The sequence below is a fragment of the Convolutriloba macropyga genome, chromosome 3 (genome assembly GCF_964194025.1).
Source record: "Convolutriloba macropyga chromosome 3, txConMacr16.3, whole genome shotgun sequence".
Taxonomy (NCBI): Eukaryota; Metazoa; Xenacoelomorpha; order Acoela; family Convolutidae; genus Convolutriloba; species Convolutriloba macropyga.
Genome location: NC_134470.1, coordinates 20,662,430 through 20,684,140, shown reverse-complemented (window position 1 = coordinate 20,684,140; position 21,711 = coordinate 20,662,430). Strand labels below are relative to the sequence as shown.

The following is a 21,711-nucleotide window of genomic DNA, read 5'->3' as shown; positions in this document are numbered from 1 at the left end:
TCAAAAGTAAGAAAAACTAAATTGGTACTAAAGAAATTTGATAAAATTAAACGAAATAATTATTTTTAGTCCTGGCAGTTTTTTCAGGGAGTTGTATCCTTTCCCCACTGGTAGAATATACCCATCTATAATTATTATGTATGCAGCATACACCTTGTTAATGACTGAAGAATGGCTCCCAAGTATTATGCTACATGAATTCCCGGCAAATCCACTGTTGCTCTCTGCAGATGATTTTACTTCTGAAGAAGTTAAAAGCCAGATTGTTTTCAATGTATTCGTTTCGAAACGCATACTGTTTTTTCAATTTGTTCCCAGGTTGTACGTTTGTTGGGCTGGGAATTAGGAAGAATGATGCATTTTTGAGGAGTCCTGTTTGTATTGTTCGTAGAGGTCCCTTGCCAAACCCGAGTTCCAAAATGATGTTCTTGTCGAGTTCGCAATCGTAGTGAACCTAGAATCAAAAATCATCTAAGAACAGAACAGCTCAGGATCAACTTAATCATGGATTACGTCAAGAAGAGTGTTAAAATTCTTAATTCTGTCAGTGCTTGAGTAAAACAAGGGGGCTCGGCAGTGTGGGTTTGCAAATAATGCTCCTACCCCGCTCATCCACGTTTTGATTTATTTGTCTACCAAATGAGGAAGAGATAGAAAACCTTCGAATTTTCACATATAGTTCAACAAACAATTAATTGAAAAAAATAATGCTGGATTAGAGTGCCGGTGATATTTGCCATTTATGAGAGTACTAGACAGGACAAACAAATCAAATAAAAGTAAACTTTAATTACGACCAAAACTCTGGGTCTATGTTTAAAAAAAACACTTAATGACACATTGAAAATGGAACCAAAACTAAAAAATTAGCCAACGCTTCATTGTTTAAAACATGGTACATGTCAACGATGAGACCCGGTAACAGGTCGACGACGAAGAGCAAAAGAAACGTTCAAAAATACGTTTCTATTTTTCAAAAAAAAACCCATTTCAAATTGATCAAAACCAACGCGTAGCAACTCGGCTCAATCAGAGAGTAAATTTATATCTCATGGGAAGCAATTCAGACCTGCTATTATCCGTAATATTTCAGGCGACTACAAAAAGAACGCCAACTACGAAAACGAAAAAACCACATAAAGTTAACAAGGAAGTGTTTTCACAACCGTTAAGCTATTTATAGAAATCATTAAATACCTTCAATTGCACATTTTTTAAACGCCAATTGCACCACCATTTAATGTAATAATGCGGCAAAGAATTGAAAAAGAATTCAGGATTGGGGAAAATCCGGAAATCTCGATTTTGTAATGCCTTGTACCAAAGTACGAGATTAGATGAAATTAGCTGGCATTTAAAATATAGATTGGATTTTGCTTAACTAGAAAAAGGATGCGACTTGTCGTTGCCGAGACCTTGCTACAAAATTGACAAATGAGATATTAGTGGCAAAGCTAATTAATCCAAGGATTTTATAAAGAATAATTAAAACAACCAACCATCTTTCAACTTAAAACGAAAACAAATTATTCTGCAGCTGCTAAGGAAGCCACTGGTGCTTATTATTAGTGGGACGCAATCATAGGACAACAAAAACTAACACATATGGACAGAACTCAAAATTTTTCACAAGAAATTATTGGAAACCAAAGCCAATATAATTATAAGACATTGAAAACCATTAAAAACTAAACTGACAAGTTTTTTTGCTTGGTTCTTTTTTTTTAGTTTATATGGATCATTTTTTAAAGAGGATTAGTGAAAAAGACAACAAAATTAATCACAAATAACGACCGGTATTGAAAATTTACGCAATTCTTATGAAATCCAGCAAAAATCACTTCTGGAGCAACAGATTGGTGATGAGCCCTGGCAATGGTTACTTGTTACTTGTTGACAACATAGAAAACAAAAATTGAGGGGTACAAAAAATTTTCTTTCGAACAAAAATGATGAGTCATTGAAACCGTTAACTATAAACTGAAATCAGCAAATGCTTTCTATTAAAAATCGCTAGAAGCAATTAAGGTGTTTGATTGTTGAAAATAAGCCGTACGGCAACAAAAAGAACGACAGTTAGAAGCAAAAAAAAGATGAAAGGTTGTTGCAGCCGTTAGAACTTTATGTTTTTCACAGCAATCTTTAAAGATATCTTTCAGCATTTTTAAAGGCAAATGAATTTATAATTTATTTGATCATTTGAAATTGGAAAAAAAGCAACCACAAATATTTCCAAACATTCAAAAATCACAGTTTTTTTAATGAAAATTTGTAAGACAGCCAAGAACTCAATAGCTAAGAATAAAACTGCTATAAAGAGTAATTTTCGCATGGAATTTTGCTCCCTGATTATATTGAGAATAAGCTACATGTGGACAGAATAAAGATAAAACAAATGCCAAAAATTTTCAAAATTGACTGATTTTTCCTTAAAACAAATATATTTGAAGTCATAAAATGCGTTAGATAACAACTGGAAACACTATAGAGCATCTTATAATACTCCTGAAGAAACCATTTGGATCTTTGACTAATAAGGCGAAATCGTTAGACTGCAAAAAGAATGATAATTGAAGGCAAACCAAAAGAAATCAATTAAAATTTACGTAAACACAATGTCAGACAACAATTTTGAGCTTTTCTCAGAAAACATAATATATCTTTATGTGGCTTCATTTTGTTGCAAATAGAATCTGTCAATAATGGGGCCTTGATGTGAAACCTTTCTTGTCAGTTATAAACTAAAAAAACAAACAGTGGAAAGGATCTTGAAAACTACCGCTCGTAATAAAATTAATGTACTCCTATTAATTATTGACTTAAGAAATCCCAGATGAGTCCAAATCTAGCCCTGGTTTTTCTGAGTGTCCGATAAAAACATTTAATTTTTCCATATTTTTGCAAAATAGACTATTTAGCAAATGAACTATTTTAGAAAACCAAAAATAAATGGTGCATCCTGTTTGTGTTGAGTTAACCTATAGCGAAAACAGCAATTGTTTATTCCAACAGGGAAACGAATGAAAAGATAAATACATTTTGCATTTTTGTAGATTTCAAAAATGGTGGCAGCAGATGCTAGGTCTCTACTTTAATTTAAAAAACAGTGGGATAAAAAAAAAGCGTATTTGGAGCCAGTTTCGACTATAAAATTTGAAAATTTAAAATTTAGCAAAAATTTTAAACGACCATGATAAAACCAACCGACCAGTCTTTCTCTATTCTTAAAAGTGAGTCCATTAATTTTTTGTTAATATAATTTGTTGACCAAATTTTTTATCTAAATTGAGAATTTGGCCAAAAAGTACCCAAAATGTCAAAAACGGACTTTAACACCCCGATAACTCAGTGAGAAAAGCGAGTTCAAAAAACATCTTCCTTAAATCTTTTTGCTACGCTACATAGGTTTTTCTAATAATATCAGTCTCGATTCTCTACGATCAGTCTCAATTATCGATCGGCCTTAATTGACTGAAAAAAGCCGTTGGAGTTTATAGTTCCTCCTCCACAAGTGGCTCGAAGCAATCAGACGCAGAGTACGAAAACCGTCGATAAATCACAGATTGTAGGCAACAATTTTCTCGTGTTAACTTTTGTTGCCTTTGTTTTTCTTTTGCCCTCATGAAGTTGTACAAATTCAGGAACAGGCTGCAGAAAAAATTCAGAAAAATAGTTTGTTTTTGAGCTTTTAGTTCAGTTTTTGAAAGTAGAGATAAGTCAAAAAACACCAAACTGTGACCTGAAAATTGTTTTGATGTGTTACGTCTAATATCTTTTTTAAAAAATGAAATTATAACCGTGGTCACGAATCTTGTGCTCCACACTGGATCGAGCTGTCTTAGTTTCCCGTGGGATCTGGTACACTTGAAATGACGGTGCCTATGAACCACTGCGGGTCACGAAATATATTTCTTAGCCTGGGCAGAGCACCGAGAGCATTGCAGTACTGAACCCTTGTAAATCCGGAAACTGTATTTAGACTTTTTACACTTGTGCAGATTCTTTTCATGTCACAATCTACAGTGATCAGTCTATTTTTCAGAGAAAGTTTGTACTTCCGATTTCATCCAGATTTTGATCTGTTCCTAACTTTTATCGTGGAACTATCAGCCTAGATAACATTTTTGTATAAATCTTGTCAGCCTGAAATCTTTCTGTTTCAATCCTATTTCAGCTCTGAGTGTCAGCCTGAAATAAAGAGTTTTTCAGCTGTTTCAGCGATGATTGTGGCGCATAACATCAAAGGCATATTCAAACCATACTACCTCACACCACAGTCATATCCACATACTACAACACCACAAGCATATTCCCACCATACTACATTACACCACAGGCATACCCACACCATATTAAATCACACAACAGGCATGTTCGCATCATAATATATTACATTACTGCTAATTGAAAAGACGATGTAGAAGAAGTTATTATTCCTCGAATAGAGGTAAATATATGTCAAATAGAGGTAAACTCAGCAGACGGGAAACTCAAGAGACTTTTCAAATAGTGGCAGAATGCAAGTGAACTGATAAATTTACCTAAATATGAATCAACAACAACAATTGGGTACGTAAGTTTAAGTAAACACAATGTCCAAGACAAAATTATGAGTTTTTCTCAGAAGTTTTAATTTATTTTTATGTGGCCTCATTTTGTTGGAAAAAGGATCAGTCAATAATTGGGCCTTCATGTGAAACCATTCTTGTCAGTTATAAACATAAAATTAAATTTGGCAAAGTATCTTGAAAACTACCGCACGTAATATAATTAAGGTAATCCGATTAATTATTGACTTGATGAATCCAAGATGAGTCCAAATCTAGCCCTGGTTTTGCTGAGTGTCCAACAAAACAATTCAATTTTTTTTAATATTTTTTGCAAATTAGAATACTTAGCAATCGAACTATTTTAGAAAACCAAAATTAGGTGGTGCATCCTGTTTAAGCGTCGAGTTAACCTATAGCAACAACAGCGTTTTTCTATTCCAACAGGGAAGCGAATGAAAAGGTATAAGCAATTAGCATTTGTAGATTTAAAAAATTGTGACAGCAGATGCTAGGTCTCTACTTTGATTTAAAAAAGAGTCGGATAAAAAAGCTTATTTGGAGCCACTTTTGACTATAAAATTTGAAAATGCTCAAAAAATTAGCAGAAATTTTAAACGACTATGATAAAAACCAATCGACCAGTCTTTCTCTATTCTTAAAAGTGAGCTCATTATCATTTTTGTTAATAATTTTTATCCAAAATTGAGAATTTGGCCAAAAACACCCAAAATATGAAAAACGGAATTCGGTCTAATATTCGCAATACTTTAATACCTCATTAAATCAGTGGTAAATGCAAAATTCAAAAAACTTGTCCGGAAATCTGTTTGCTACGCTAGATGGGTTTTCTAATGATATCAGTCTCAATTCTCTGCAATGTATATATCGATCGGCCATAATTGACTTAAAAAAGTCATTGGAGTTTATGGTTCCTCCCCCACAAGTGGGTTGAAGCAATCAGACGCAGAGTACAAAAACCGTCGATAAATCCCAGATTGTAGGCAACAGTTTTCTCGTGTTAACTTTTGTTGCATTTATTTTTCTTTTGTCCTCATGAAATTGTATAAATTCAGCAACAGGCTGCAGAGAAAATTCAGAAATTATTTTGTTGTTTGTGAGCTTGTAGCTCAGTTTTTGGAAGTAGAGAAAAGTCAAAATGCACTAAACTGTGACCTGAAAATTAGTTTGATGTGTTACGTCTAATATCTTTTTTAAAAAATGAAATGAAAACCGTGGTCCCGAATCTTGTGCTCCACACTGAATCGAGCTGTCTTTGTTTCCCGTGAGATCTGGTACACTTGAAAAGACGGTGCCTATGAACCACTGCGGGTCACGAAATATATTTCTTAGCCTGGGCAGAGCATCGAGAGCATTGCAGTACTGAACCATTGTAAATCCGGAAACTGTATATAGACTTTTTTACACTTGTGCAGATTCTATTCATGCCACAATTTACAGTGATCAATCTATTTTTCAGAGGAAAATTGTACTTCTAATTTCATCCGGATTTTGATCTGTTTATAGCTTTTATCTTGGAACTATCAGCCTAAATAACATCATTGTATAAATCTTTTCAGCCTGAAATCTTTCTGTTTTAATCCTATTTCATTTCTGATTGTCAGCCTGAAATAAAGAGTTTTTCAGCTGTTTCAGCGATGATTGTGGCGCATAACACCAAAGGCATATTCAAACCATACTACCTCACACCACAGTCATATTCACCTTATACTACAACACCGCAAGCATATTCCCACCATACTACATTACACCATAGGCATACTCACACCATACTTCATCACACCACAGGCATATTCGCATCATATTATATTACATTACTGCTAATTGAAAAGACGACGTAGAAAAAGTTATTATACCTCCAATAGTGGTAAATAATTGTCGAATAGAGGTAAACTCAGCAGACGGGCGAGAGACTTTTCAAATATTGGCAGAATGCAAATAAACTGATAAAATTACCAAATATGATTCACCAACAATTGTCTATGGCAAAATGATGCAAATGATCGTGAATACACCTGCTAAATGACCCGGGAAATCGATAATACACCTGCTAAGTGATCCGCTAGATCGTGAGGACACCCGCAAATTAACCCGACAGATTGTGAATACATCTTCTAAGTGACCCGGGAGATCGAGAGTACACCTGTTAAGTGACCCGTAAGGTCGAGAATATACCTGTTATGTTTATGCGAACGCACGCTCCACTTTGCTCCCGAAACGGAACCTGAACGCACCCCAATCGCTCTGTTTCAGTATCCAGTATCAGCAGCATTATTCATTATGTATGTATCTGTTAACTGGTAACGTGTCTGCATTTTGCATTCATTTTGAATGCATTTTCTTCTTTCTTTTCCGACATGCTCATGCAGTTTCATAATTTTCGAAAATTTCACTGTACTTTTTTTTACTATATATGAAATTACTATGAACAGTCTGCATAGTTGTTCTGTTTTCTTTCTGGAATGATCAACTTTTTGATGTAAATAAGCTGTTTCAGAAGTTAATTTTGAAATACGCAGGTTCAGTACTGTAACACTCTGGGTGGTCAGACCATGAGTGTTTTACAGCGTTTGGCCAATCCTCTCTGGCCATGGTCATACCTCAGCTGACTTTTGGACTAAATGAGTTTATCACAACCGAATATGGGACCAGTTTGCCCCATAATATCACTCGTTTTTATTATCTGCTCAACGCTGTATTTTTCTTAAAGCATTTTTTAAAGACGGAAAACTGTAGTCAGTGAGATGCACCGCTATCAACCAACCAGGATAGAATAGAGAATCGCGATTTTCGCAATGCCGATGTCTTGTGAAAATTTTATATCTATACACGTCTGCCTGTGCGCTGGATCGATGAATAATTTGCGATTTCAAGATTTCATCCAACACCGCATGAGAGACGTGGCAGTGAACAGTAGTACGCTATCGCGTTGTTTAGGTTAACTGTTGTCCATTTAAGCTGTCGACAAACTAACATATTCTCACAAACAATAGCTGAGAAAATGCGTGTTTTTTATTAGGGTCCAAACAATCGCGATTATTGAAATGATCCGATAATAGTTGATGTATTGATACCGGAAATTTAGATTCTTTCAATGAGAAAAAAATGTCACTAAAATCATTGAACTGGTTTACTTGTTGCAGAGTCTTTATGTTTACTATTTACATTTTCCTCAGTGTTCAAATGAACACTTTTTAAGCATGCTTCAGAACTTGTCGATTTAAAGTCGATCAATGACAGATTTCTAAAATTCAAAAAGAAAAGATCAAAACGTATTTTTAAGCTGATTCTGTTTACCATTAATGGGTATTTACTCACTGATTCTGACCTTAATGCTGTTGAGGATTTTTCCCTTAGCCGAAAAATCTGTCACCCTTGACAGGTATTCTTCCGGCGACACCCCATATTTCCAGCCGTGTTTCCAATACTGGCGCACTTGTGAATAGAAGGGTGCTCCTGAAATGAAAATCCTGACGATCTCACTTTCTTCGAAGATATCAGCACTTTAGCTGTGTCTTTAAACGGGTTTATAGTCACAGATTGCCTCCCATTGATACCAGACAGAGTCCAGGACTGGTTTCAACCGAAATTGAGGTACCAGACGGAAACCATCTCTGATCAGACCATCCCGTAGCGAGATGACCTCTAATCAAACCAGATCGTCTCGCGATCGCACAGACCAGGTGATTTTGAGCTCAGAAGTTGTAGGTCAAGTATGTCTGATCAGTTTTTGATTCAATTTCGGACGGCAACCTGGGAAGTATTGATCAATTGTTCATCTGTGAAATACGTCTTGGATTAGCAAATCAGTGTTTATCAGGTGTTAATGAGCAACGCATTCTATTGCATTTTAAATTTTGCCACAACTGTTGACAATTTCGTTGGCATCTGCAAAATTGATCAGTTCGTCACCAAAACGGGATACCTAACTTTACCTAAAATTTGAAGTCGGCTAACAACCAAAGGATGTAGGCTGAATTAAAATATGGCCACTGTGATGCTCGACAATATTGGCATCAACTCAAAATTTTTGGTCAGCTTGAAGTTTTTGCGCTCAACTTGAAGATATCTCAAAGCAGATCATTATAAATGGTGGTTCATTCCTTTGAAAAAAAAACAGTTGTGACCATGCTCAAGATTTTCCCAATTGCCACATCAGCAATCGTTTTTATATCTACACACTCACTCACGCATACAAATTCACAGTTTATATATAAAATTAAAAACTGAAGCGCAGCGGTTAGAGTAAAATGACTAAATACAGCGAACTTCCCCTGCTAATTGATAACCTCAGAGTAACTTCATTCGAAAAATTGTGCGAAATATTCCTTGACTTTTAAATGACTCCATTTGTTGAGACTCGGCAACATAAGTTAATTCATTTCTTCCAATGAAGACAAGAAATAATATAAAGTTTGAATTGATATCTTCAAGTTTGAGCAATGATTTGGAAGACAATATTACAATTTACTTCTCAACTTGATTGAGTTTTTGATTTGGTGGATTTCTTTTCCCCTACGAATTTTTATAGTTGCAATTGTCCAAATAAATAGCTCATAAGAGCACGCTTTTGATATGCGGTGCACTAGCTAGCTCATATGAACACTCTTATGATATCATTTAAGTAAAATACAGAACAATGGAGAAAATTATGTTTTTGTTTTGAAGATTTTTTGGATGTTCATTGAATGTTATTTGTTTAAGAAGAAAACTTTTACTTTTTCCCCTCGCCATATCTCACAAAGGGTTCTGGATTTGACAGCAAAAAAACAGTTTGTCAAAGTTAAAAGATTTATTTAGCTTTTAATATATTTTTCGTTGGTTTTTTGAACATTTGTTTAAATATATACGAAGAAATTATTGAATACTCCTTGCTTGTTGCAACCGGATAAATGCGCCCGTCTGACCTGACACTTTGATGAAAACCACTATGAAGCTCAAAAACTTAAATGTAATTTTTTTCTCGACTGTTTTGTTTGTAGTGCTTAGCATTTCTAGTTGAATTTCTCAAAATTCAATTTATAGTCATTAATTTGAGCTTCACAATCACAAAATTTGCAATTAATTTTCAAAACCCATTGCTAATGTGAAACCAAATGTTTGTGTTTCCCAATTAATTTACTTTTTCAGGCAGACTTTCATTTGATACAACTGATGCAAGGGACAGTCGACTTTCACAGACGGGTGACTGAAAAAAACTCAAATTGAAACGCAAAGGACAAAACATCATTTTTGTTGAGCCGATCTGATCTTTTTTAATCTCTTGTACGTGAAATTTCATCTTTTTATTGTTGTTGGTAGTTAGTTTTTTGAAAACCACGAACAACGACAAGTTTGTAAGGTTTCCGATTTTTGTATTGGTAATCTTGCAACGTTACGCGTCTCTGAAAACACTAAAAAGCTGTTCAATTTTTTTTAAAAAAAATGGCCCTTATTTAAGTACAATTAAAAAAAATTTTATTCGTGAAAAATTTTCGGGTTACTTGATTAATTTTTATCAAATGCAAGTTCTGCAAAAGTTATCGAATCCTTACTTGCACTCGCACATAACATAATCTGTCGTACATAATCTAATTTGTGTGCGATTTTTTGAGACTCGAGCTAGCTTTGAGTTTCAGGAAAGGATTTTGCTCTGCGCATTTGCTGAGCAAGATACAGCTTAGTTGATCACCTAATGAATCAACTTGTTAATCCTGGTTTGCGATATATGGAAATGAAGACGATTGGCCAATTTAAAAATTTTAATGTTAAATTGGGCATTTCTACCCGAGAAGCAAAACATAGAGAATGAGCTTAGAAGATACTGAAATTCATGAACTAATAACAATTGCTAATGCGAAAAGTTTGGTAGTAGAGATACATGTGAAAATATTAACTGATGAAGGGTACTGCTGAACTAAACTTGACTCTTAAAATATGACCTCCAAACAAATTAAGTATTTTGTTTTGAATTTTGCCGCACTAAATTAAGAATATGGGATATCATGTAATACAATCCCCTTTTTTAACAGAATTTAAATTGCACAAAATAAGGTTTGAATAAAGATATTGATACCATCTTACGAATGTTTCACCGGCTAAATAAAATTAAAAACATGTTTTGTATATGATTAGCAAATAATGCTATCAAATTTATGATAGTTTTGTGGTTTGTAACTCTAAGTTCAATTTTCTGGAAGCTTCTCGGCATTAAAGTTTATGTCAATCTCATCTGAACTTTGATCGGCACGGCAAACCCTGGGATCAGTTGAAAAGCCTGTTCCGATTACCAGGGAATGAAATGGATTTCAAATTGGCGCCAACTGTGAAGCAGTGTCTACAAATGATTGTATAACGCTCTGTTTGTGGGTCTGGATGTCTCCTGCTCTCTTTTGTCGTCGAAGAATCTGCCTTTGGGAGGGCAGAAGTTAGTTGATTTGTCTAATGAATAATCTTTGTCAAACCCTTAGAATTTCGAGTTGCGTCGAGTTCTTTTTCCAGCCGGAGCATAGATTTGTTTAAGGGCCTCTTGAGCTGCAAATTTGGACGGAAGGATCAATCTAGTGGGGTTTGTTGGTGGAGCGGGGACTGGTGGTTGACATCAATGAAGATGGCTACACTTTGAAGTGCAAGAGTGAGTGGAATTTTTTGACATTCGTACTCGCATTGCGCGTGCAAAATTTGTGCGCGTTGATGAAAAACCGATTTTGTTATTTCTTTTGAGATGCCTCATATTTCGATCTACTTTTTGAATTTGTGCAGTTATTTGGTATGAGTCTTGATTTTGGCTTCTGTTACTTTCTCGTGTGATTGAAAACCAGGTCAGTTGGTACAATTGCTAAGGTTTGTTCCACGTTCTTCATATGTCCCGAACTTTAGATTATTGCTGTTGAGAAGTTACGTTTGGTCTTCCAGGTTTGCAAATTACCGATTTATAGTTTTTTTTTGCAACAGAACCAGGAGCCAGACTATCTATTTATCTTAGACAGTCTATGACAAACTGGAAATCTTCAGAGCCTTTACGTACTATCTGAATATCATCGGGAAATCAAAACATGTTTTTGTGACTTATTAGCGTGTAATCCATGGCTTTCTGGTAATCGGCGGGCATATCAGTGAATCCATATGAACCCGTTTTACATCTTTACGTTCTCGTTTGTATGTTGCACTCTTTACCTGTTTCAGGGTGGAGGTTTTGTTGGCGGTCTGCATTTTTAAAAGCAATGGCTGAAAATTAAATTTTATGAGATTCTGCCTAGTAAGCTGAGATTATTTGTAAAATTGAGTCTAATAATAGGTCGATGTTGGGCATTTAGTAATTGTTTTTATGGATGGATTCTGGATCAATTTGTTTTCAAGTATTTTAAAATTAAGTACCAATTTTATATTTTGATCTCTTTTTACAGTGAAAGGTGATATAAGCTATGGATCTGAACAATTGTTCAATGTTTCTACCTGTCCTTGTGCAATAAATTTTATCAGTGTTTACTCTATGTTGTAAGTTAATGAGTACTCGTCGTCCTTCTTGATGATTCGGTTGAAAATTTCTATGAAATTTGTCTTTGATAATATGTATTTTTGAGCATTCATTGCGGGAGATTATTTGTGGAAAATATTCTGTTATTCGAAGTTGAAATGGACATTGAGTTGATATGTTGTTTACCATACTGCTTTCTGTGAAGTTTAGAGGTTGAGTGATAGAAATTGCACGGCGACTAAGAAAACTCGTCCAATAAGAGGCTTAGTCATTCGCTTACTACCTTAAACTTCGCCTCTTCAATGTGCCAGCCCCTCCTAACAAGTTCCACCTCCTCGTTAATTGATTCTGGAGTTTTTATCATTCCAAACAGAGGAATTGATTCATTGGCAAGATTTTTTAACACATTTGCAGGTGCTGTTGTTAGTCATTATGCGAGGGAGGAAATATCGGGTATTTCCGTAGCTAATGATTCGTTCAGGATTCTACAAACACTTCGTAAATCAATGAGAAATCCCACATCTGTGATGCCTGTCTTGACTGTTTTGTTTCGGGATTCAATTGGCAAGGTCGTACTTGCGATGCTAGCCAGTATTTTATCATCTGAACTAATCTGGTCAGATTTGCATTCAGGATTGTAATTACTATTGGTGACAGCGTTGACTGTATAGTTGTTGGGTTTGCACTATCCGAATTTTCAATTGGATTGACATTAGAACGGCTTTTTCGCTGGGGATTACATTTTGCTTTCCGACAGGCTCGCTTACTGTAAACAGCAACTGTTGCAAGTTTTGTTTTTCGTGATACTTTTTTCTTTCTGATTAAAAGCCTAAAGCAGTCCATAAATTCAAAAGTTCTGATTCGTGGATCTGGTTTGTTGTTGGAAATTTTGATGTGTTTTCGTGTTGCGAACTGGACCTTGCACCGATATGGCGTTCACTTGCAGAGCGGCTTGGCTATTAGAATTTCGCTGCTAGTTTCGATTTGAGAGTTCAGTTTTTATAGCTAATCTTAATGCCTGTCCATGGTCGACAGCTTCCTTTAAAATTTCCCGTTGTTTCTTTGTCCTGCATGTTTGCTATAACTAGTCGTTAGAATTTCCACCACGAGAGGCGGGTTAAGGCTACTGATAATTCTTCTTCCTTTGCTGTTATAGTTCCAATGCTGAGAGAGATCACCGACTCAGTCTTTCGATCCTCTTGGTTCCGGATTTTATCAATGCACATGATTCCAATCTCCGTTTGCCGTTGACATCGGTTTTTCCATTCCATCCTAAGTTGTGCTTTCCGAGAGTCTTTGGCTTTCCGATTGTGCTGATGCTCTCGAGTAAGATCTCCGTAGATTGATTCTTCGAGTGATAATTGAATTTTTTCGAGTTGAGGGCCGAGAAGTGTATTGTGTTTATGGATCTCTTTTGCAAACAGAGACAATTTTATGGCTTTCGCCATTTTTCCACTTGGGATGAGGGCCCGAGCTTGGCTTCTCCCAGAAAGACTCAACGCCTAAAGGGCTCCACTTATGAGAAGTTGACTGCGCCAAGTACACAATCTGATTTATGTACGGTGTTCTGAGGCTCGAGCCAGCTTTGGCTTTCAAGAAGGGATTTTGCTCTGCGTGTTCGTCTAGCAAAATTCAGCTTTTTTTTTCATTCAGTGAATCAACTTGTATATCCCTGTTCCAGATATCTGTGATTGGCGAATTTTAATTTCAGGTTGGGCAACTGTATGCGAGAAGCAATACAAAGAAAATGATTGTATAAGAAACAGATTCATTAACTAAATCAATTCCCAATGCGGGATTTCGAGTAGTGGGCTTATATGTGAAATTTTTAACTGATGAACGGTACTCTTGGACTAATTGTGACTCTTAAAATATGACCTCCGTATAAATTAAGTACATTATGTTGAATTTTACTGCTCTAAATTATGAAGATGAGATAATATGTATTACACTCCATGGTGATCAGTAAATTTGAAAGCAGTAAAAATTTTCTCCTCTGTAGCCCTCTACGGTTCAATCAATTCACTTTCTCATGAGCTCAATCTGGTCAATCGCAGTCGTTTGATTTGATTATTACTTCTGTAATCTGAGAGAAATCCCCTATAACTTGTCTAAAATCTGAGAAATCTTTTCTAATATTTCTCTAAAATTGTGCTGAGAAATCCCATATAACAGTCTGACCAATGAGGGGAACAATGTTCTTCACACTGAGAACAGTCTGATCGAAAAGCGCAGATTTTGCTTCTGAGCGGCATAAATAGGGTAGATTCAATTTGTATTAGAAATGCTGTAGCCTTACAATGGTTGAATGAAGAAGATACTGGGGATTGTATCATTCCAATCACAGGCATTGGTTCATTGGCAAGAGTTTTTAACACATTTGCAGGTGCTGTTGTTAGTCATCATGCGAGGGAGGAAATATCAGGTATTTCCGTAGCTAATGATTCTCTCAGGATCCTACAAACACTTCGTAAATCAATGAGAAATCCCACATCTGTGATGCCTCTCTAGGTTGTTTTCTTTCGGGATTCAATTGGTAAGGACGTACTTGCGATGCTGGCCAGTATTTTATCATCTGAACTAATCTAGTCAGATTTGCATTTAGGATTGTAATTACTATTGGTGATAGCGTTGACTGTATAGTTGTTGGGTTTGCACTATCCGAATTTTCAATTAGATTGACATTAGAGCGTCTTTTTCACTGGGGATAACATTTTGCTTTCCGACAGACTCGCTCAAAAAGTTTCATTAAACAGCAACTGTTGCAAGTTTTGTTTTTCGTGATACATTTTTCTTCTGATTACAAGCCTAAAGGATGCCATAAATTCGACAGTTCGGATTCGTGGATCGGGTTTGTTGTTGGAAATTTTGTTGTGTACTTGTGTTGCGAACTTGACGTTGCACCGATATGGTGTTCACTTGTAGAGTGGCTTGGGTAAAGGAATTTTGCTGGTGGATGCGATTTCCGGGTTCCATATTTATAGGCAACCTTAGTGCCTGTCCAGGGTCTTCCTTTAAAATTTCCCGTTGAGTTTCTTTGTCCTGATTGTTTGCTATCAAAAGGTACCTTATCAAAGTATCATCTTGACTGCCTAACGCAAAACAATTCCCTTAGTTTCCCAAAGAAATGCTCGATTGTTTCTTCTTTATCTAGATTTGTTATGAGCCAAACATAACGGTCAGAGGTGATTTTTATGATTTTCATGGGTATATAAATGCTTCTTTCATGAGCCGCCAAAGTTCTGTTTTCGTTAGGATGTCCACCACGAGATGAGGGTTACGGCTATTGATAATTTAGCCTCCTTCAGTTCCAATGCTGAGATCGATCACCGACTCAGTCTTTCGATCCGCGTGGTTCCAGATTTTATCACCGCACATGATTCCAATCTCCAATTGTCGTTGACATCGGTTTTTCCAATACATCCTAAGTTGCGCATTCCGAAATAGTCTATTGTGTTTCGATTGTGCTGATAATCCTCAATAGGATTTCCGTAGGTGGGGTCTTTGCGTGATAATTGAACTTGTTCGAGTTGAAGGCCGAGTAGTGTATTGAGTTTTTTTGATCTCTTGATAAGAGAGACAACTTTAATGGCGATCGCCATTTTTCCACTTGAGATGAGGGCCCGAGCTTGGCTTCTCCCAGAAAGACTCAACGCCTAAAGGGCTCCGCCTATGAGAAGCTGACTGCGCTAAGTTGTACACAATCTGATTTTTTTGCGGTATTTTTAGTCTCGAGCCAGCTTTGATTTTAAAAAAGGGATTTTGCTCTGCGTGTTCGTTTAGCAAATTTCAGCTTTGTTATTCATTCAGTGAATCAACTTGTATATCCCTGTTCAAGATATTTGTGATTGGAAAAACTTAATTTCAGTTTGGGCAACTGTATTCGAGAAGCAATACAAAAAAAATGATAATATAAGAAACTGAAATTCATTAACTAAATCAATTCCCAATGCGCAATTTTGAATAGTGGGCATATATGTGAAAACATTAACTGATGCAGGGTACTCTTGAACTAATTTTGACTCTTAAAATATGACCTCAAACAAATTTAAGTACATTTGGTTGAATTTTACTGCACTAAACTGAGAATATGAGAAAAAATGTATTACACACTCCATGGGGATCTGTAAATTTGAGAGCTGTAAAAAATTGTCTCCTCTGTAGCCGTCTACGGTTCAATCACTTCACTTTCTGATAAACTCAGAATTCTCCATCACAGTCGTTTAATTGGATTATTACTTCTCTAATCTGAGAGAAATCCCCTATAATTTCTCTAAAATCTGAGAAATCTTTTCTAATATTTCTCTAAAGTTTTGCCGAGGAATCTCATATAACAGTTTGACCAATGAGGGGAACAATCTCTTTCACACTGAGAATATTCTGAGCAAAAAACGCAGATTTTGCTTCTGAGCTGCATAAATAGAGTAGGTTAAAGATGTATTAGAAATGGTGTAGCCTTACAATTGTTGAATAAAGAAGATGGGTATTGTATCATTACAATCACAAGAATTGGTTAACTGGCAGGAGTTTTTAACACATTAGCAGGCGCTTTTGTTAGTCATCATGCGAGGGAGGAAATATCAAGTATTTCCGTAACTAATGATTCGTTCAGGATGCTACAAACACTTCTTAAATTAATGAGAAATCGCACATCTGTGATTCCTCTCTTGGTTGTTTTCTTTCGGGATTCAATTGGTAAGGACGTACTTGCGATGCTGGCCAGTATTTTATCATCTGAACTAATCTAGTCAGATTTGCATTCAAGATTGTAATTACTTTTGGTGATAGCGTTGACTGTATAGTTGTTGGGTTTGCACTATCCGAATTTTCAATTGGATTGACATTAGAACGGCTTTCTCACTGGGGATTACATTTTGCTTTAGGACAGACTCGCTCAAAGTGTTTCTGTAAACAGCAACTGTTGCAAGTTTTGTTTTTCGTGATACATTTTTCTTTCTGATTAAAAGCCTAAAGGAGGCCATAAATTCGACAGTTCGGATTCGTGGATCGGGTTTGTTGTTGGAAATTTTGTCGTGTACTTGTGTTGTGAACTTGACGTTGCACCGATATGTTGTTCACTTGTAGAGTGGCTTGGGTAAAGGAATTTTGCTGGTGGTTGCGATTTCCGGGTTCCATATTTATAGGCAACCTTAGTGCCTGTCCAGGGTCTTCCTTTAAAATTTCCCGTTGAGTTTCTTTGTCCTGATTGTTTGCTATAAAAAGGTACCTTATCAAAGTATCATCTTGACTGCCTAACTCAAAACAATTCCCATAGTTTCCCAAAAAAAAACTGCTCGATTGTTTCTTCTTTATCTGGATTTGTTATGAGCCAAACATAACGGTCAGAGGTGATTTTTATGGATCTATAAATGCCTCTTTCATGAGCCGCCAAAGTTCTGTTTTCGTTAGGATATCCACCACGAGATGAGGGTTATGGCTACTGATAATTTAGCTTCCTTCAGTTCCAATGCTGAGATAGATCACCTACTCAGTCTTTCGATCCGCGTGGTTCCAGATTTTATCACCGCACATGATTCCAATCTCCAATTGTCGTTGACATCGGTTTTTCCAATACATCCTAAATGCGCATTCCGAAATAGTTTTTTGCGTTCCGATTGTGCTGATGCTCCTCAATATGATTTCCGTAGGAGGGGTCTTCGCGTGGTAATTGAATTTGTTTGAGTTGAAGGCGGAGTAGTGTAATGAGTTTTTTTGATCTCTTGCAAAGAGAGACAATTTTAATGGAGATCGCCATTTTTCCACTTGAGATGAGGGCCCGAGCTTGGCTTCTCCCAGAAAGACTCAACGCCTAAAAGGCTCCGCCTATGAGAAGCTGACTGCGCTAAGTCGTACACAATCTGATTTTTTTGCGGTACTTTGAGACTCGAACCAGCTTTGGCTTTCAAAAACGGATTTTGCTCTGCGTGTTCGTTTAGCAAATTTCAGCTTTGTTATTCATTTAGTGAATCAACTTGTATATCCCTGTTCAAGATATTTATGATTGGCGAAACTTAATTTCAGGTTGGGCAACTGTATTCGAAAGCAATACAAAGAAAATGATTGTATAAAAAACTGAAATTCATTAACTAAATCAATTCCCAATGCGGGATTTTGAATAGTGGGCATATACGTGAAAACACTAACTGATGAAGGGTACCCTTGAACTAATTTTGACTCTTAAAATTTGACCTCCAACTAAATTAAGTACATTGTGTTGAATTTTACTGCACTAAATTGAGAATATGAGATAATATGTATTACACACTCCATGGGGATCTGTATATTTGAGAGCTGTAATAAATTGTCTCCTCTGTAGCCGTCTACGCTTCAATCACTTCACTTTCTGATAAGCTCAAACTTCTCCATCACAGTCGTTTAGTTGGATTATTGCATCTCTAATCTGAGAGAAATCCCCTATATTTTCTCTAAAATCTGGGAAATCTTTTCTAATATTTCTCTAAAATTTTGCTGAGGAATCTCATATAACAGTTTGACCAATGAGGGGAACAATCTCTTTCACACTGAGAATATTCTGAGCAAAAACGCAGATTTTGCTTCTGAGCTGCATAAATAGAGTAGGTTAAAGATGTATTAGAAATGGCGTAGCCTTACAATTGTTGAATAAAGAAGATGGATATTGTATCATTACAATCACAAGAATTGGTTAACTGGCAGGAGTTTCTAACACATTAGCAGGCGCTTTTGTTAGTCATCATGCGAGGGAGGAAATATCAAGTATTTCCGTAACTAATGATTCGTTCAGGATGCTACAAACACTTCGTAAATTAATGAGAAATCCCACATCTGTGATGCCTCTCTTGGTTGTTTTCTTTCGGGATTCAATTGGTAAGGACGTACTTGCGATGCTGGCCAGTATTTTATCATCTGAACTAGTCTAGTCAGATTTGCATTCAGGATTGTAATTACTTTTGGTGATAGCGTTGACTGTATAGTTGTTGGGTTTGCACTATCCGAATTTTCAATTGGATTGACATTAGAACGGCTTTCTCACTGGGGATTACATTTTGCTTTAGGACAGACTCGCTCAAAGTGTTTCTGTAAACAGCAACTGTTGCAAGTTTTGTTTTCCGTGATACATTTTTCTTTCTGATTAGAAGCCTAAAGGAGGCCATAAATTCGACAGTTCGGATTCGTGGATCGGGTTTGTTGTTGGAAATTTTGTCGTGTACTTGTGTTGTGAACTTGACGTTGCACCGATATGTTGTTCACTTGTAGAGTGGCTTGGGTAAAGGAATTTTGCTGGTGGTTGCGATTTCCGGGTTCCATATTTATAGGCAACCTTAGTGCCTGTCCAGGGTCTTCCTTTAAAATTTCCCGTTGAGTTTCTTTGTCCTGATTGTTTGCTATAAAAAGGTACCTTATCAAAGTATCATCTTGACTGCCTAACTCAAAACAATTCCCTTAGTTTCCCAAAAAAAACTGCTCGATTGTTTCTTCTTTATCTGGATTTGTTATGAGCCAAACATAACGGTCAGAGGTGATTTTTATGGATCTATAAATGCCTCTTTCATGAGCCGCCAAAGTTCTGTTTTCGTTAGGATATCCACCACGAGATGAGGGTTATGGCTACTGATAATTTAGCTTCCTTCAGTTCCAATGCTGAGATAGATCACCGACTCAGTTTTTCGATCCGCGTGGTTCCAGATTTTATCACCGCACATGATTCCAATCTCCAATTGTTGTTGCCATCGGTTTTTCCAATACATCCTAAGTTGCGCATTCCGAAATAGTCTTTTGCGTTCCGATTGTGCTGATGCTCCTCAATATGATTTCCGTAGGAGGGGTCTTCGCGTGGTAATTGAAATTGTTCGAGTTGAAGGCCGAGTAGTGTAATGAGTTTTTTTGATCTCTTGCAAAAAGAGACAACTTTAATGGAGATCGCCATTTTTCCACTTGAGATGAGGGCCCGAGCTTGGCTTCTCCCAGAAAGACTCAACGCCTAAAGGGCTCCGCCTATGAGAAGCTGACTGCGCTAAGTCGTACACAATCTTATTTTTTTGCGGTACTTTGAGACTCGAACAAGCTTTGGCTTTCAAAAAGGGATTTTGCTCTGCGTGTTCGTTTAGCAAAGTTCAGCTTTGTTATTCATTTAGTGAATCAACTTGTATATCCCTGTTCAAGATATTTATGATTGGCGAAACTTAATTTCAGGTTGGGCAACTGTATTCGAAAGCAATACAAAGAAAATGATTGTATAAAAAACTGAAATTCATTAACTAAATCAATTCCCAATGCGGGATTTTGAATAGTGGGCATATACGTGAAAACACTAACTGATGAAGGGTACCCTTGAACTAATTTTGACTCTTAAAATTTGACCTCCAACTAAATTAAGTACATTGTGTTGAATTTTACTGCACTAAATTGAGAATATGAGATAATATGTATTACACACTCCATGGGGATCTGTATATTTGAGAGCTGTAATAAATTGTCTCCTCTGTAGCCGTCTACGCTTCAATCACTTCACTTTCTGATAAGCTCAAACTTCTCCATCACAGTCGTTTAGTTGGATTATTGCATCTCTAATCTGAGAGAAATCCACTATAATTTCTCTAAAATCTGGGAAATCTTTTCTAATATTTCTCTAAAATTTTGCTGAGGAATCTCATATAACAGTTTGACCAATGAGGGGAACAATCTCTTTCACACTGAGAATATTCTGAGCAAAAACGCAGATTTTGCTTCTGAGCTGCATAAATAGAGTAGGTTAAAGATGTATTAGAAATGGTGTAGCCTTACAATTGTTGAATAAAGAAGATGGGTATTGTATCATTCCAATCACAATAATTGGTTAATTGGCAGGAGTTTTTAACACATTAGCTGGCGCTGTTGTTAGTCATCATGCGGGGGAGGAAACATCAGGTATTTCCGTAACTAATGATTCGTTCAGGATGCTACAAACACTTCGTAAATAAATGAGAAATCCCACATCTGTGATGCCTGTCTTGATTGTTTTGTTTCGGGATTCAATTGGTAAGGACGTACTTGCGATGCTGGCCAGTATTTTATCATCTGAACTAATCTAGTCAGATTTGCATCTAGGATTGTAATTACTATTGGTGATAGCGTTGACTGTATAGTTGTTTGATTTGCACTACCCGAATAATCAATTGGATTGACATTAGAACGGCTTTTTCACTGGGGATTACATTTTGCTTTCCGACAGACTCGCTCAAAGTGTTTCTGTAAACAGCAACTCTTGCATGTTTCGTTTTTCCCCGATACATTTTTCTTCTGATTAAAAGCCTAAAGGAGGCCATAATTTCGACAGTTCGGATTCGTGGATCTTGTTTGTTGTTGGAAATTTTGTCGTGTCTTCATATTCGTGCTGCGAACTTCACCTTGCACCGATTTGGCGTTCACTTGCAGAGCGGCTTGGCTATTAGAACTTTGCTGCTGGTTGCGATTTCAGAGTTACTTTTTTATAGCGAATCTTAATGCCTGTCCAGGGTCGACAGATTCCTTTAAATTTTCCCGTGAGTTTTTTTTGTCCTGCTTGTTTGCTATAACTAGGTCCCTTATCAAATTATCATCTTGACTGCTTAACTCACAGCAATTGCTTTAGTTTCCCAAAGAAATGCTCGATTGTTTCTTCTTTTTCTGTATTTGTTATGAGCAAAACATAACGGTCGGAGGTGATTTCTTTGGGTCTATAAATGCTTC

General features: G+C 36.5%; 1 protein-coding gene across 2 annotated transcripts in view; it reads right to left on the bottom strand.

Moving 5' to 3' along the window:
* LOC142336936 (uncharacterized) overlaps positions 1–21,711 on the bottom strand; it is a 41,047-nt gene continuing 19,336 nt past the window's right edge. Inside the window, exons 4-5 of one of the 2 annotated variants that reach the window (XM_075385926.1) lie at positions 7,887–8,024; positions 1–454 (exon numbers count right to left, since the gene is read on the bottom strand). In XM_075385926.1, the coding sequence (XP_075242041.1) occupies positions 270–454; positions 7,887–8,024 (323 nt within the window). In that variant the 3' untranslated portion in view covers positions 1–269. The remainder of the gene's footprint in view (positions 455–7,886; positions 8,025–21,711) is intronic. The other variant, XM_075385925.1, reaches the window with a different exon arrangement.